Source organism: Typopeltis vanoorti, chromosome 3 (assembly GCF_054136105.1).
Source record: "Typopeltis vanoorti isolate ZY-2024b chromosome 3, IOZ_Tvanoo_1.0, whole genome shotgun sequence".
NCBI classification, from domain to species: domain Eukaryota; kingdom Metazoa; phylum Arthropoda; class Arachnida; order Uropygi; family Thelyphonidae; genus Typopeltis; species Typopeltis vanoorti.
In genome coordinates, this window is record NC_143551.1 from 58,137,221 (window position 1) to 58,152,222 (window position 15,002).

The window sequence follows — 15,002 nt, forward strand, 5'->3', positions numbered from 1 at the left end:
AGTTCATGCCTAAAACTACTGAAACAACCAGTGGTATTTTTGTTCAAGACATGACAAGAAGAATTCCACAAGTTGAGGCGGAAGTCGATGACGATAATACCATATCTAGTAGTTCCAGTGATATTACAGTCTCACGAAAACGAAAGCTTTCGCGTTTATGTCAGAAACTGGTAGCGAATAACGTAATTTTTTTACAGAATCCTTAGCAAACAACTGAAATGAATATGTTAAAGAGCCAAGAGGCTATTTTTCCGGCGGCATAAAATAAGTTCAGGGAATAATAAAGAGGGGATAATTTACGCCGCCGGAAAAATAGCCTCGTGGCTCTTTATCGTAGTAATAATAATACATGGGTACACCGCTCTGGCAATTCGTTAGTCGGGGTTTTTGTAAGTTCGGTTCACTTTAAACCTTGGTATTCCAGGTCTACCTACTCACTGATGAGACCTCAATAAAGGTCGAAACCGGTCTGGGTAGTGACCTCTCCTCATAACGTAAAACAGTAATAATACATCTCCTAGGAGCTGCATTTTACATTATGAGAAAATATTAAGAATAGTGATGGATCTTGCTCCACCTTTGCAACGAGTTGCCCTAGTGTTGTACTACCCAGGTGATCACTTATGCCTGGCTCGCCGATAGTTCTTTGGCATGAAACTCTTAGATTTCGATCTCTGAGTTTCGTATCCAGCTTTAAAATAAAATAATGAGGGATTTATTATCCCCTTAACTGAAATGAATATGTTTTTTTTTTTTTTTAAGTTATTAAAATTCATTATATGTGTATTCTCCATGAAATGTAAATAAAAATCTTACAATCCTAACGAATTTAATGTTTGTTTTTCTTATTATTTTGCTTATATTTCAGGTTTGGAACCAATCTTCACTTTTTCTATGGAGTCAGTAGTTCTTTTTACGCGAATTCTATTTTACGCGTAATTTTTAGGGATGTATCTATCACGTAAAAAGAGGTTTAGGTGTATATCAATATAAAAGGAAATAAACTAGAACAAGTGCAAACATATACATAGATATATATCTCAGATACTTAATCACAAAGAATAGAAATACAAAAGATGAAATTAGAAGAAGGATTGAAATTGCAAGGTCAACCTTCAAAAATATGAAATGCCTACTGACATCTAGAGAACTAAATTTGAAAACAAGATTAAGAATCTCCAAATATTATATATGGTCCACATTACTATATGGAGTAGAGACATGGACACTTTCCGATCTGAGTGAAAAAACTGGAAGAATTCGAAATGAGATTCTGCGAAGAATTCTGAGGATATCATGGAAAGACAAAAAGACAAATGAAGAGGTACTAGAAATTGTAGGTGAAAACAGAAGCCTGATAACAGAAATTAAAAAGAGAAAAGTCAGCTATTTCAGACATATTCTTAGACACAATTGCATACAAAGAACACTTCTTGAAGGAACCGTTGAGGGGAAAAAGAAGGCGAGGAAGACAAAGACTGGAATGGATGAAAAATATAGAAGAATGGTCCTATCTGTCATACAAAGAATTCAGCAGAGAGACACAGCATAGTACATTGTGGAGACACATGGCAGTTGATCTCCTGGAGGGAGAGGACACCTGAACTTATTCCTTTGAAGGTTCTTCTAAGGAAAAAGTGGAGGAATTTTTTGAGTCATTAGCACAGGCAGCTGATATAAAGAAAATGGAAAAAGTAGTTCTTGTTGGAGACCTGAACAGCAGAGTAAGAAATGAATTTCACCAGGCAAATACAGTAAAACCTCATTTTATGAACTTAATTCATTCCAGAAGGCTGTTCATATAAGGAAAAGTTCATAATGCAAAACTATTTTTATCACAGTAATTAATGTAAAATAAATTATTCTTGTAGATAGGCTTATATGACTATTAAACTTAACACATGACTAACATATGACTTAACACATGACTATTAAATTATTTCAGGAATTTACAACATATACTGGAATATTAATTAAAAGAAACTTCATAAATACTTCCCATATTTCAGCAAAGTCACATCGCCATCTTCATGAGAACATACAACTATGACACATGCATGCAGGCACTACAAAGAGCAAATGAGGCAGAAGAGAGAAAACTAACATTGTTCCTAGAGTCTTAAAGGTGCCCCCTAGTGGCACCTTTAAGACCCAATATAAAGACAACCCAATATAGCCCCTAGTGGGCTATATTGGGTTGTCTTTATATTGGGAGACAACCCAATAAAAAGGGGCATATTTAGGACTCTAGGAACAACGTTATTTCTCTCTTCTACCTCATTTGCTCTTTGTAGTGCCTGCATGCATGTGTCACAGTTGTATGTTCCCATGAAGATGGCGATGTGACATCGCCGAAATATAGGAAGTATTTATAAAGTTTCTTTTAATTAATATTCCAGTATATGTTGTAAATTCCTGAAATAATTTAAGTCACGTAAAATAAATCAATCAATTCCAAATGAAAAATTTTCACTTATTATCATAATTAAAATAAAAAAATAAAATAAAAATAAGAATATAACATGAACCTTACCTTTACTGAAGATATAGGAAGGAAATTATTGTTTTGAAGGTGAGTCATCCTGCATAAAAATGTCGGGTAACTGCCCTTCAGGTGTCACTGCTCTTTTCTGTCTTTTTGTGGGTGGACTAGATGGTGATTCTTTAGCTTTCATTACAAACTTATCTAGAGTTGTCTGGGTTTGTCTTATTCTTAAAATTTTTCTAAAATGTGTAATGATATTATCATTAAACACTGTTATTAACCATAGATACATCAGGGTGCCACTTTTCTACAGTGGTTTGGATTTTTTCCAAATGGAAGCACAAATCTTTAGTTTCAACTGTGGAAATGGTTCCCTTACTGGGCCCCCTGCTCCTCTGAATAAAAGTTCCTTAACAACTTCCTCATGCTGCTCCTTTTGTAGTTCTTTCAGCTCCTCAGTGGTAAGCTCTGTTTGATGATCTTCCACCAACTCCTTCTACATCAGCATTGTCCACTTCTAATCCCATGGATCTGCCCAGACACACAATTTCATCAACAACAGATTCTGCTGGCTCTGCAGGAAAACCTTCAATATCTGTGCCTGTCACATACTCAGGCCACAATTTTTTCCAGGCTGAGTTCATAGTTTTCAAAGACCCCCCCCCCATGCTTTATTTATAAGCCTCAAACAATGCGAGATGGTAAAATGCTTTTACAAAAGTCCCTGAGGATCAGTTGTGTGTCGGATGTCACTTTGAAGCACTTTTGAAACAAAGCCTTTATATAAGGTGTTTTCCTCAACAGCCTGAGATGTTTTAGGATACAAAGTTTTCATTCCTTTCATCACATCAGCCTTTTTAATCGCATCTCTATTTTTAATAATAGTATACATTGTTGATTTTGCCATGTTATAATCTTAATGAAGTTCAGAAATACGAGTTCCATTTTCCCATTTAGCTATAAGTTCTTTCTTGAGTTCAATAGCTGGTCTGGGTGTCATATTAATTAATTATTAAATAAACACCACAAAATGACTGAAAAAAAAACTTTGAATTAGAGAGTAAATTTATCAAAATTACCATACATACATACTAAAGAGTGGATTCATAGCACTTGAATAGATCCAAATGCACTGATGCGAACCGATCAACAACTGTGGAGATAATGCTGGCTCAAGTGAGCGTTAGTGCATTTGTAAAATGAAAACAGTGTTCACCAATCGGTACAATTATTTTTCAGTGGAAAAGTTCATAAAACGATTTGTTCTTAATTTGAGGCATTCATATAAGGAGGTTTTACTGCAGTAACATTTTGGGAAAATTTGGAGAAAAGGACAAAGCTAATAATAATGGCAAGTATTTACTGGACTTCTGCTCAGGACATGGACTATTCATTACTGACACTATATTTCAACATAAAGATGTGCACAAGTTCACATGGAGGGCAGACACAAGAAATAAGAAAAGCCTCAATGATACTGATATCATAAGGCTGGTTTATGATACAAGAGTATACAGGAGATTTGAAATCGAAAGTGACCATTACTTAATACTAAGCAGGATAAAAATGAATATCATGTTGAAAAGAACAGTATAAGAAATTTTTAAAAAGAATTAAAGTTGAGCAGCTTTTACAGGTAATTGTAGAGTCAATTATGCAAACATTATTGAATAAAATTTGGAGCAGCTTGAAAACAAGAACCAAACCTTGGAGTCTCATTGGCAAACTCTGAAGAAGACACTGATTGATTCAGCTAGGGAGGTATGTGGTGAAGTTGTCTGCAAGGATAGAAAAATAAGAACATCCTGGTAGACACAAGAAGTTAAAGAAGCAGTCCTGGAAAAGAAGAAAGCATACTAAAAGTTAATAGCAAATAAGTCGGCACATGCCATAAAAGAATACAGACAAAAATATAAAAGAGCTAAGCTGTGTGTAAAAGTAGCTAAACAGAAGTTGTGGGAAAAATTGGTAAGAATATGAAAAATAAATATCAAGAAAGTTGCAAAATGTTCTGGAGGCTACTAAAAAACTTAGAAATTGGGGAAAGAGTACTGTAAAATGAATCAAAAATGATAAAGGTGACATGAAAACTGAAGTTAAGGATATCCTGGATGTTGAAGTAATTACTTGGAAAGGCTTAAATGAACCAAGCAATGAAATGACAGAACCATACTAGAAAATTTTCAAGAGGAATGAAAAGAGGAGTACCTATCAATACTTGAAGTAGAAAAAAGGTCAAAACCTTTAAATGTGGAAAGGCAGCTGGAGTAGATGATATATGACTAGAAATCCTTAAGTATGGAGGTATAAAAGTTTTGCAGTGGCTACACTGTATAATTCAGACGGATTGAACAGAAGGTCGAATTCCCAATGATTGGAGTAGAGCTCTCATAGTACATCTATCAAGCACCTCCATAGCGCAATTGGAAGAACAACGGTACATTGCGCCTTTCAATTGGAATAGGCCTAGGTTCGATTCTCGTCGCAACGGGAGGAATCTTTATCTGGACGATTCCAATCGAGGGTGAGTTAGCCGATCTCATACAGAGGTAGCAGGGTTTTTTCTCCCAGAAACTCGGGTTTTTCATCCCGCACACAGACAAATCGGCCCTTAAGAACACACGCAATTTACAGACAAAATATACTAGTTATGGTGGTGGTGGAGGTGGGCAGTAAATGGCGTTGATGGAGATGATTCGTAGTAGAGGCTCGGTGTAGCGGTTGAGACAGTTGTAGGTGTCCTCCCGTGATGAGTCTTCGGACTCCTTGGAGGTATCAGGAATAATAATAATAAAAAAGGGAATAAACTGAATTTCAGAATTACAGAGGAATTGCTATATGATTATTATTATTATCACCCTCCATGGAATCACAGACTCATCGTGGAAGGTTCATTCAACTGATAACATAATTATCATATAGAATCTTAAAAAGTCCTTAACTTCTTGCATTAACAACACATTCTGGTAATGCCCATTCACTGACAATTCTCCATGTAAAAAATCTATTCCTCACACCCTTCTTCACCACACTTTTATATAACTTCCAGGAATGATCTCTGGTTCTTCCCATCTCACCTTCTACTCTTTTTATAATCCCCTCTGGATTAATCCGATAAAATCCTCTCACTAACTTAAATGCCTTTATCATATCACCTCTCTTTCTCCTATCCACCAAACTCTGCAATCCCCATCTTTTCAACCTCTCTCCATAGTCAGAATTCCAAACTCCTGATATTGTCTTAGTCACTCTTTTCTGGATCCCTCTTTAATGTCTCCGTATAACATTGAAAACCAGGTGACCCGATTTGAGCACAACAGTCCAAGTGTTATCTGAGAGTGCCTTATACAGTGGCACAACCACTTCCTTATCCTTGCATGTTAGAGTACTTCTTATCATAGCAGCACCATGATGAGCAATCTTTGCAACCCTAGCAATATGCCCTCTAAACTTCAGTCTACTGTCAACCATCACCCCCAAATCTCTAATCTCATCCACTTCCTGCAATACGGCACCATTAATATAGTACACAGTCTTATATTTCTGCACTCCAAAAATGTAACACCTTGCACTTATTGATATTAAAACTACAACCCCACTCTTTTGTCTAAGTCATGGAAATATGACAAGGATCTGTACTTAAGTTTTGTAGATCTGGAAAAGGTATGACAAGGTGCCAGAGAAAAGCTTTTCAAAACACTACAATTATATGGGGTGAATGGAACATTATACAGAGAAATATGTAGTCTATATTTAACCTGTCGGTCAGCAGTTAGAATTGAAGGAAATACAGGAAGATGGTTTTGAAAGTTTATTTTTCACTAGGTTAGACTATAATAAATTTAATTTAATCCTTTATCCCAGTGAAAGCAAACAAAGTTTGCGCCTGAAAATATCTTCAGGACTGAATATAGTGTTGTACTATCTTACCTGGATAAGTAGTACAATACCAGGCAACTCGTAGCAAAGGTGGAGCAAGCTACCAACACTCCTATCCCAGTATCTCCCATAATGCAAAACACATCTCCTTGTGGACATGTATACTGTTATGCATTAAGAGATTGGCCACGACCCAGACTAGTTTCAACCTTTATTAAGGTCTCTTCAGTGGGAGCCAGGCCCAGAGTTGGAGATACCAGGCAGAAGCAGTAGCAAGGTCATCTTTACCCATAGGAGTTGCCAAAAGGTTTGCCACCTTTTTTTATTAAATTACTCTGGATTTAGAGAAAGATGTTGAAAGTTTATTTTTCACTAGGTTATGTGTTTTGCATTATGGGAGATGGCAGCTAGCTGAATAAATCTATATGGAATCAGAGAGAAATTAGCCAAAACACCAAACTAGCAGTATACAAGACAGTGTTCAAACCAGTTTTAAGTTATGGATCTGAGAGTTGGGTTAGAAAGAAAGCACTTGATCAAAGACTAGAGACCACAGATATGATGGTTCTGAGAAAAATTAGGGGAGTGAACCAATGAAATTGATGGAATATAATATCTTCATATTAAAAATGAAGATATTAGACAGGAACTTGACACTACTAGTATTCAAGAATGTGTAAGCAGAGCTAATCTACAGTGGTATGGCCACTTAAATAGAATGGATGAGGTAAGGTAGCAAAACAGGTGTTTGATACCAAGATGGAAAGAAAGAGACACAGAGGAAGACCAAGGTCTAGGTGAACTGATTCAGTCAGAACTGTCTTAGAACAATGAAATGCCAAATATGTCAATATTGGAGTGATTAACTACAATAAATTTAGTTTAATTGGAGTAATTGAAAAGTGGAATAATAAAAAAGTAATACTGTTGGCAACTGTTCCTGCAGAAAGCTAAATTTGCTTGTAGGAACAATGCTTGGTGCATAACTTCTTCATGAAAGAAAATGGTCATCACACTCTTAATGCTTGGCTGGACCAGTCAGGCCCAAAACATCAACAGTGTGATGGCTGTTTGTAACATTTCAAACATGTTCACCATGTTTAAGACAAACCTTGAAGTAAGCACTTGACACTTTCACATCCACCATTTTGAAAACTGTAGAAAGCCATTAAACAACTGAGCAATTTATTTGGCAAATCCTACAAACAACTTACAGTGAAATTTAATGGTAATGATTCACAACACAGAATGGCTGTGTCAATTTACTGAACATCTGGGACACAGTCATTTTAAGATCTAATTAATACTTAATTTTTTCCTTTGTATTTCAGTCACCTGTATTTTAGAATACTATGGAAATACAATGTAGAAAATATGGATAAAGCAGATATCTTCTTAAGGAGAAATTTTTCATTGCTTTCTTATCCACTGAGAGATAAAAAAAAAAAATTAAAGGCATAATTTCTTTAAATAAATTATCTTTAAATAAAAAAAAAACTCACTTCCTTTGAGAATAGTAAATTCTGCATCTCCACCAATGATATCTGCAACTGTTCGAGAAGGAAACTGAAGAATCTTTTCTACCAGATGAACCACACCATTCCGAGCATAGTTATTGGATGATATAATTGGCACACAATTAGCAGTGAGCACCTATAGTAGTCAAACCAAAAATCAAAGTAGAATGATTAGAGGATCTTATTTTATTACTGTATATGCTTTAGAAAAAAAAATATTTATCAAGTTACAGAAAAAAAATGTTTACATTTTAATTTTCAAAGACTTTTCAGAAATTTCATTAGGCAATAAATGAGGAAAAAGATTAAAATTATTGAAGTACAAACCAACATTTAAATTTAAAAAAAAAACAGGGCTATGATCAGTTCACATTTATATCATCACCATCATCATTTTCTGGTAGAGAACTTCAGAAGTACACAAGATATTATAATAGCTAAACACAATTAAAATTCATGACTATTTTCTAATCATGTAATGATATGTATAGAATGTTCTTCTATGACAGGTTCTGGGACTACAAAGACATATCATATAATAATAATAAGAATCAAAAACTTTCTTCCAATCTGGTTTGTCAGAAACTTGACAAGCCAGACTGGAAGAAAGTATATTCCCCATGCTTTGCAACCTCCCAAGTCAAGACCACATGATCACTCTTCCCAATGAGAAGCAATGTTATGGATAGCTGTTCTTATCCTATGACCAGATCCAATACTCTCATACTCCATCACACGCTGCCTCAAGTAATTATCTCTCAGCAGGTGCATAAATTCCATTTGCATTCTATCGAGTGACTTTTCCTCCTTCCAATCTATGTTTCCATAGTTGAAGTCTCCCCTCCCCCAATAATAATTACTCAACCTGCACTCATTGTACTAAATTGCTGATGCATGTCTTCCACATCATTCCTGGAAGCCCTTCCTTTCCCGGTCTATAGCAGCAACCAACCATATATTTTGTCTTACTGACCTCGCACCAAACTGCCTCAAAAGAAATGCCATTCACCCATCTGTCTCCTATTCTTTTTGGCTGCAATCTAACTGCCATCATCAGTAGTATCCCTCCCCACATCCTATCTTCTCTATCCTCATGAAAATACTAAACCTTTCACAATATAAGGCCTTGATCAGGCCTCATATGGAATATTATGCACAGATTTGGTTGCTGGGTTTTCATGGTGATGAGGATATGTTGGAAAGGGTCCAGAGAAGATTCACAAAGGTGGTCAGTAGTCTTTGGAATGCAAGTTTGAGATTAAGAAAATGTAAGTTGCAGAGCCTCGTGAATAGGAGGAAGAGAGGAGGGGGGATATGATTGAGACATATAAGCAGTCAGGGGTTGTTATCAGGTTGACATGGAAGAGTTTTTTCATATAATGGGAGAGGGGGGGGGGTAGAACAAGAGGCCATCACTGGAAACTCTATAAGGAGCATGTGAGCAGAGGAGTGGGTTACTTGCATGGAGAGTGGTTGGTGAGTGGAATGCATTGCCTGAGTGTGTTGTGGGTGTAGACACACTGAATCAGTTTAAAGTATGCTTGGATGAGCACTGTGTGCAATAGTGTGTATTTCCCATGATGAATATCTGACTCCATGGAGGTCAAATGTTAAAATAATAATAATAATAATTCTATCCCTAACCACATCATCTGGTACATCTTACTAATGCCTATAACTTCTGGTGAGGTTGCACTAACCCAGGGTTTCCCAAACTGTGTTCGCAAAAAGTGAATAAGTGTTCCATGAAAAATTGTCAAAATTAATATTAATATGAGCCTGGAATGGTTTTAAATGAGCCGACTCTAACCAAGGTGTTTCATTAAAATTTCAGGATTTGTGAAGTGATCCGTCGTAGGAAAAATTTAGGAAATGCTGCACTAGCCAATGCCAAAAACTCCTGCCTCTTGTTGCTGATACTTTTAGCATTAGTATATAGAAACTGTAAGATACAGAAACTTTAGGCACCTAACCACCTTTACTTCAATATTCTTTCTTTTAAGGTTATATATATAGTTTCCATAAATTCTTCACTATGAAGAATTTATGGAGACCAAAACACGTGTTGGAGTAATTACTTTATTTATAATCAAGAAAATAACTCGACGTTTTGACCTCTGTACGAAGTTATCATCAGGAAAACATACCTATGTACAGAAGACAAGCTACATGACACTACACAAAAGTAAGATAAATCTAAATGCTTTGTTAATCGTTTACCTCTGGTGAAAAAAATAAATAAATAAAATAAAATAAATAAAAATCATCATCATCATCAAATTCCTGCCATGTACCCTCAAGGGGTGTACAGGATATGACAGTACTACATGAAAAAATTACATCATTACTAACTTCCTATCTACAATTTTCCTCCAAATCAGTCTGTTACTTGTCAAGACTCCAACAATATCAGATCTTATATTTCTATCATCTAAGGCACTTTGTACCGTATCAATCCACCTACATCTTGGTCTTCCTCTGGCTGGTTTTCCTGCCAACCTGGCAGAGAACACTTGTTTTGCTAATCTTTCCTCTCCCATTCTATTTAAGTGACCATACCACCTGAGATTAGCTCTGCTAATGCATTCCTGGATGCTGACAATGTCAAGTTCTTTCCTAATATCCTCATTTTTAATATGATATTACCATTGATGCCATCTGTTCACGCCTCTAATCTTTTTCAGGACTCTCATATCTGCAGTCTCTAGTCAAGTGTTTTACTTCTTTGGTCAAGTGTTTTACTTCTGACCCTGCTCTCAGATCCATAAGTTAAAACTGGTTTGAACACTGTCTTGTATGCAGCTAATTTAGTGTTCCGACTAATTTCTCTCTTATTCCATATGAATTTATTCAATTGACTTCCCACCATACCAGCTTTGCTGATTCTGTTGTCTATTTCTATATTTAGTTTACCATCTTCAGTAAAAATTGTGCCTAAGTAGCTGAAATGTTTTACTTGTTCCACAGGTTCTCCATTCACAACACAGTTGACATTTTCAATGATTCTGCCTATTTTCATTGTCTTTGTCTTTTTATTGCTGACCTTCATACCATATCTATTACAACAGCTATTCAATTTAGTCAGAGAATCTTGCAGACTTGTAGCGGATTTAGTTAGAAGTATAACATCGTCCGCATAAAGCAAAGAGCTGACATCAACATCTCCAATTTTGATATCAGGTTTAATACCACATTCCTTCATAATGTGATCCATATAGATAATGAATAACAGAAGGGATAATGTACATCCTTGTCTCACACCAGATTTAACATTAAACCATCTTCCTGTACTTCCTTCAATTCTAACTGCTGACTTACAACTCAAATAAAGACTAAGTATTGCTTGATATAATGCCCCTTTGACACCATATAACTGCAGCGTATTGAATAGCTTCTCTCTTGGCACTTTGTCATATGCCTTTTCCAAATCAACAAAACTTAAATATAGATCTCTGTTATATTCCCATGCTTTCTCAACTATTTGTCTTAAAGTGAAGATCTGATCCTGACAGCCTCTATTTGGCCTGAATCCAGCTTGTTCTTCACCAAGCTTTTCTTTCACAATTCTTCTCAACGTTTCTCAAGTATACTTGCATAGATCTTGCCAGGAACACTCAGTAGGGAAATACCTCTGTATTTCTCACATGCAGTTTTATTTCCCTTTTTATATATGGGTACTATTAGACCTCTACTCCAATCATTGGGAATTCGTCCCTCTGTCCAAGCTTTCTGAACTATGCAGTGCAGCCACTGTAAGACTTTTATACCACCATACGTCAGCATTTCTGGTTGAATATCATCTACTCCTGCTGCCTTTCCACATTTCAAGCCTTTGATGGCTTTTTCTACTTCAAGTATGGATATGCATTCCTGACTGCATGCCTGGTCAGTGTTTTTTATCACTGTGCTGTCATCACTGCTTGTTTCATTTAGCAGTTTTTCAAAGTAATTACTCCATACTTCAAGGATATCTTTTTCTCCTGTTTTCATGTCACCTTTATCATCTCTAACTCCTTTTACAGCACTCTTTCCTCCATTCCTAAGCTTCTTCAACAACCTCCAGAATATTTTGCCGCCTTCTTGATATTTATTTTCTATATTCTTGCCAAAGTCCTCCCATGACTTTTGTTTAGCTAGTTTTACACAATGTTTAGCTTTCTTACATTTGTCTCTGTATTCTGTAAGAGTAAAAGCTGACTTATTTGCCAGGAACTTTTGATATGCTTTCTTCTTTTCCTTCACTACCTCTTTAACTTCCTGTGTCCACCAGGGAGTTCTGATTTTTTTATACTTGCATACAACCTCACCATATGCCTCTCTGGCAGAATCAATCAATGTTTTCTTCAGAGTTTGCCACTGAATCTCCAAGGTTTGATTCCTGTTCTCAAACTCTTTCATTTTCTTTTCAATAATCTTTCTGTATTTTAGTCTACAGTTAACATCTGAGAGCTGCTCAACTTTTATTCGCTTTAAAACTTTCTTACATGTTATTCTTTTCAATATGAAATTGAATTTTATCCTGCTCAAGACTAAATAGTGATCACTTCCAATTTCAAATCCTCTGTACACTCTGGTGTCCTGCACCAAGGAGAAAACATCACTATTAACAATAACATAGTCAATGAGACTTTTCTTATTCCTTGCCTCTTCTCTCCATGTGAATTTGTGCACAATTTTATGTTGGAATATGGTGTTAGTAATAACAAGTCCATGTCCTGAGCAGAAATCCAACAGATATTTGCCATTATTATTAGCTTTGCTCTTTTCTCCAAATTTTTCCAAAATATTTTTGTATGTCTCACAATCATTTCCTACTCTGCTATTTAGATCCCCAACAAGGATCAACTTTTCCTTTTTCATTGTGTCAGTTGCTTTTTCTAAAGCCTCAAAAAATTCCTCCATTTCTACCTTAGTAGAACCTTCTGTGTGACCATAGGCACAAATAAGTCTCATTGTTCAGTTCTCCATTCTCATATTTGCCCACATTACTCTACTTGAGACTGACTGCCATTCAAGATTAGCCTCGTATTTTGTGTTGAATACTACCTTCTTTTCCTTGATTGTCATTGCCTGAATATAACATTTTGTATTTATTGCTCAGAAAGATCTCACCAGTTTTTGTCTTTTTTGTTTCAGTCATCCCTATTATGTCGATCTGGTACTTATCTAATTCCTCAGCTAGCTCCATTTCTTTGCTATTCAGGCTTCTTATGTTGATAGTACCGATCTTTAACTCTGGTGATGTTGAGTTGGGGTTTGTTTTCAGATTTGTTCCAGTAGCTGACTTTTCGCTGTTCGCCCTGGTTCCCTGGCGAAAACAGCGGGGGCCTTGTTTAACCGGGCGACGCCCCAGCCGGCATGAAATTTTGTCGTGTTGTACCATCATTTTTTATTTTGGTTTAACCAATAAGAATACAATTTGGTCGGCTAAATTCCAAATTGCCAGCCCATCCTCATTCGTTCAGTATCAAAGTAGATACCCAACAGGGTGCACCACGAGAAGGTGAGGATTGGACATTAGGTCAGAAGCCCTGGTCGGTTCTCCACATTCCTTTAAAGGCTATGTGGAGGTCTCCTCTCAGTTATACAGCTTTGACCCTTAAGCACCCCTTAAGGGTCAATAAATAATAAATAAAAATAATAATAATAAATAAAATATATACAGAAAATATAAATTAATTAACAAAATAAAATATTATACATATCAGCATAATAATATACAGATGATAGAGAGAAAAAAATTAAATAAAAAAAATATAGCAGAACTACATTAAACACATCTCTACAGTCCTATTATATTAAGGTTTTCTTTTGTTGGGGGGGTTCTGCCATCATATTTTGGATGCTATATAGGTTGCAAATGGGTCCTCCAGATTCTTGGAATTACTAATCCATTGTTCTTGTTTAGATTTAGATGATGTTCAGCATCTCACAAGCTTCCTTGAACTTTCTTTTGAACCAGGTTTTCCATACAGTATAATATGGAAAACTGTCATATAATACTGGCAATGCCTTTTGCAAAATTGAGCAGTATCATGCCATTTCCCTTATTTAACTTGCTGTTTCTCTATTATAAATGATGAGTAAATCACTAAGGTAGGAACTACCTTTTTACAAAACTCTGCTGCCCACTCTAGGGAACCGTAACCCTATTCATCCACTGTTGGATTTTACTTTTAGCCAACTTTTCCAATATTTTATCCACTACTCCTGAGATATTAATTGGTCTGTAATTTGCCTCTTCTGCCTTGGAGCCACCTAATGTAACTATCTTACTCTCTTTCCACTTCCTTAGAACCTTGCTGGAGCTAAGACTTTTACATTTTGAGAGTGGCATCCATCAGCAGATTAGCACTGCACTCATTGTGCTAATCTGCTAATGCATGCAGAAGCCAACAATATATTTTGTCCTATAATGACTAAGTACCTTCTGGATTTCTATTTAAGATATATACTAGTCATTACTCATACAATATTTGAAAAGTTTCAAGAGGATACAAGAAATAGGAAAAATCTTGTTGGTAATGTTGTTTGACAATGATGGTTCATGATGGTTCAGCACAATACAAAAGATATTAAATGGCAAATGATCATTTATTTTTTAGCAAGATAAAATGGAATATCATATTGAAAAGAAAAGTAAGAAAGTTTTAAAACAAATCAAAGTTGATCAATTTTCAGAAGTAAAATATAGATTCAAGAATTTTAATAATAATTAAAATAAGAACCAAAGTACCAAAAATAGCCATTAGAAATCTGAAATGTAGCAAGGCAGCTGAAGTGGATGAAATTTGATAAGAATTGCTCAGATATGTGGTATGAAAGTTTTACAGTGGATATTGCATAATTCAGGAAGTTTAATTCTGGATTATTGGAGTACAGCTGTTATTAGTACCCTTCTTCTTTTTCTTCCTTTCCAGGCTTATAGGCCAAGTGGCCTGTTCAGGACTCAATTCCATCTTTTTAAGGGTCTTCCTCTGCATCGAGTACCTTTTGGGTGGTAATTTAGAATTTGTTTAGGTATTCTGCTTCTATTCATTCTTAGTATGTGTTCTTTCCATTTTTCTCTATAGCAAATAACTGTTTCATTTAGGGAGTTTGTAATTCCAAGTTTTTTTCTG

The 15,002-nt window shown here is 35.7% G+C and overlaps 1 protein-coding gene across 1 annotated transcript in view; it reads right to left on the reverse strand.

Annotated features, from left to right (window-relative positions):
• The window catches only part of LOC150108176 (transforming growth factor-beta-induced protein ig-h3-like), a 327,473-nt gene that overhangs the window by 127,904 nt on the left and 184,567 nt on the right, over nt 1-15,002 (reverse strand). Inside the window, exon 7 of the mRNA XM_090390423.1 lies at nt 7,867-8,017. Coding sequence (XP_090246549.1) covers nt 7,867-8,017 — 151 coding nt within the window. The remainder of the gene's footprint in view (nt 1-7,866; nt 8,018-15,002) is intronic.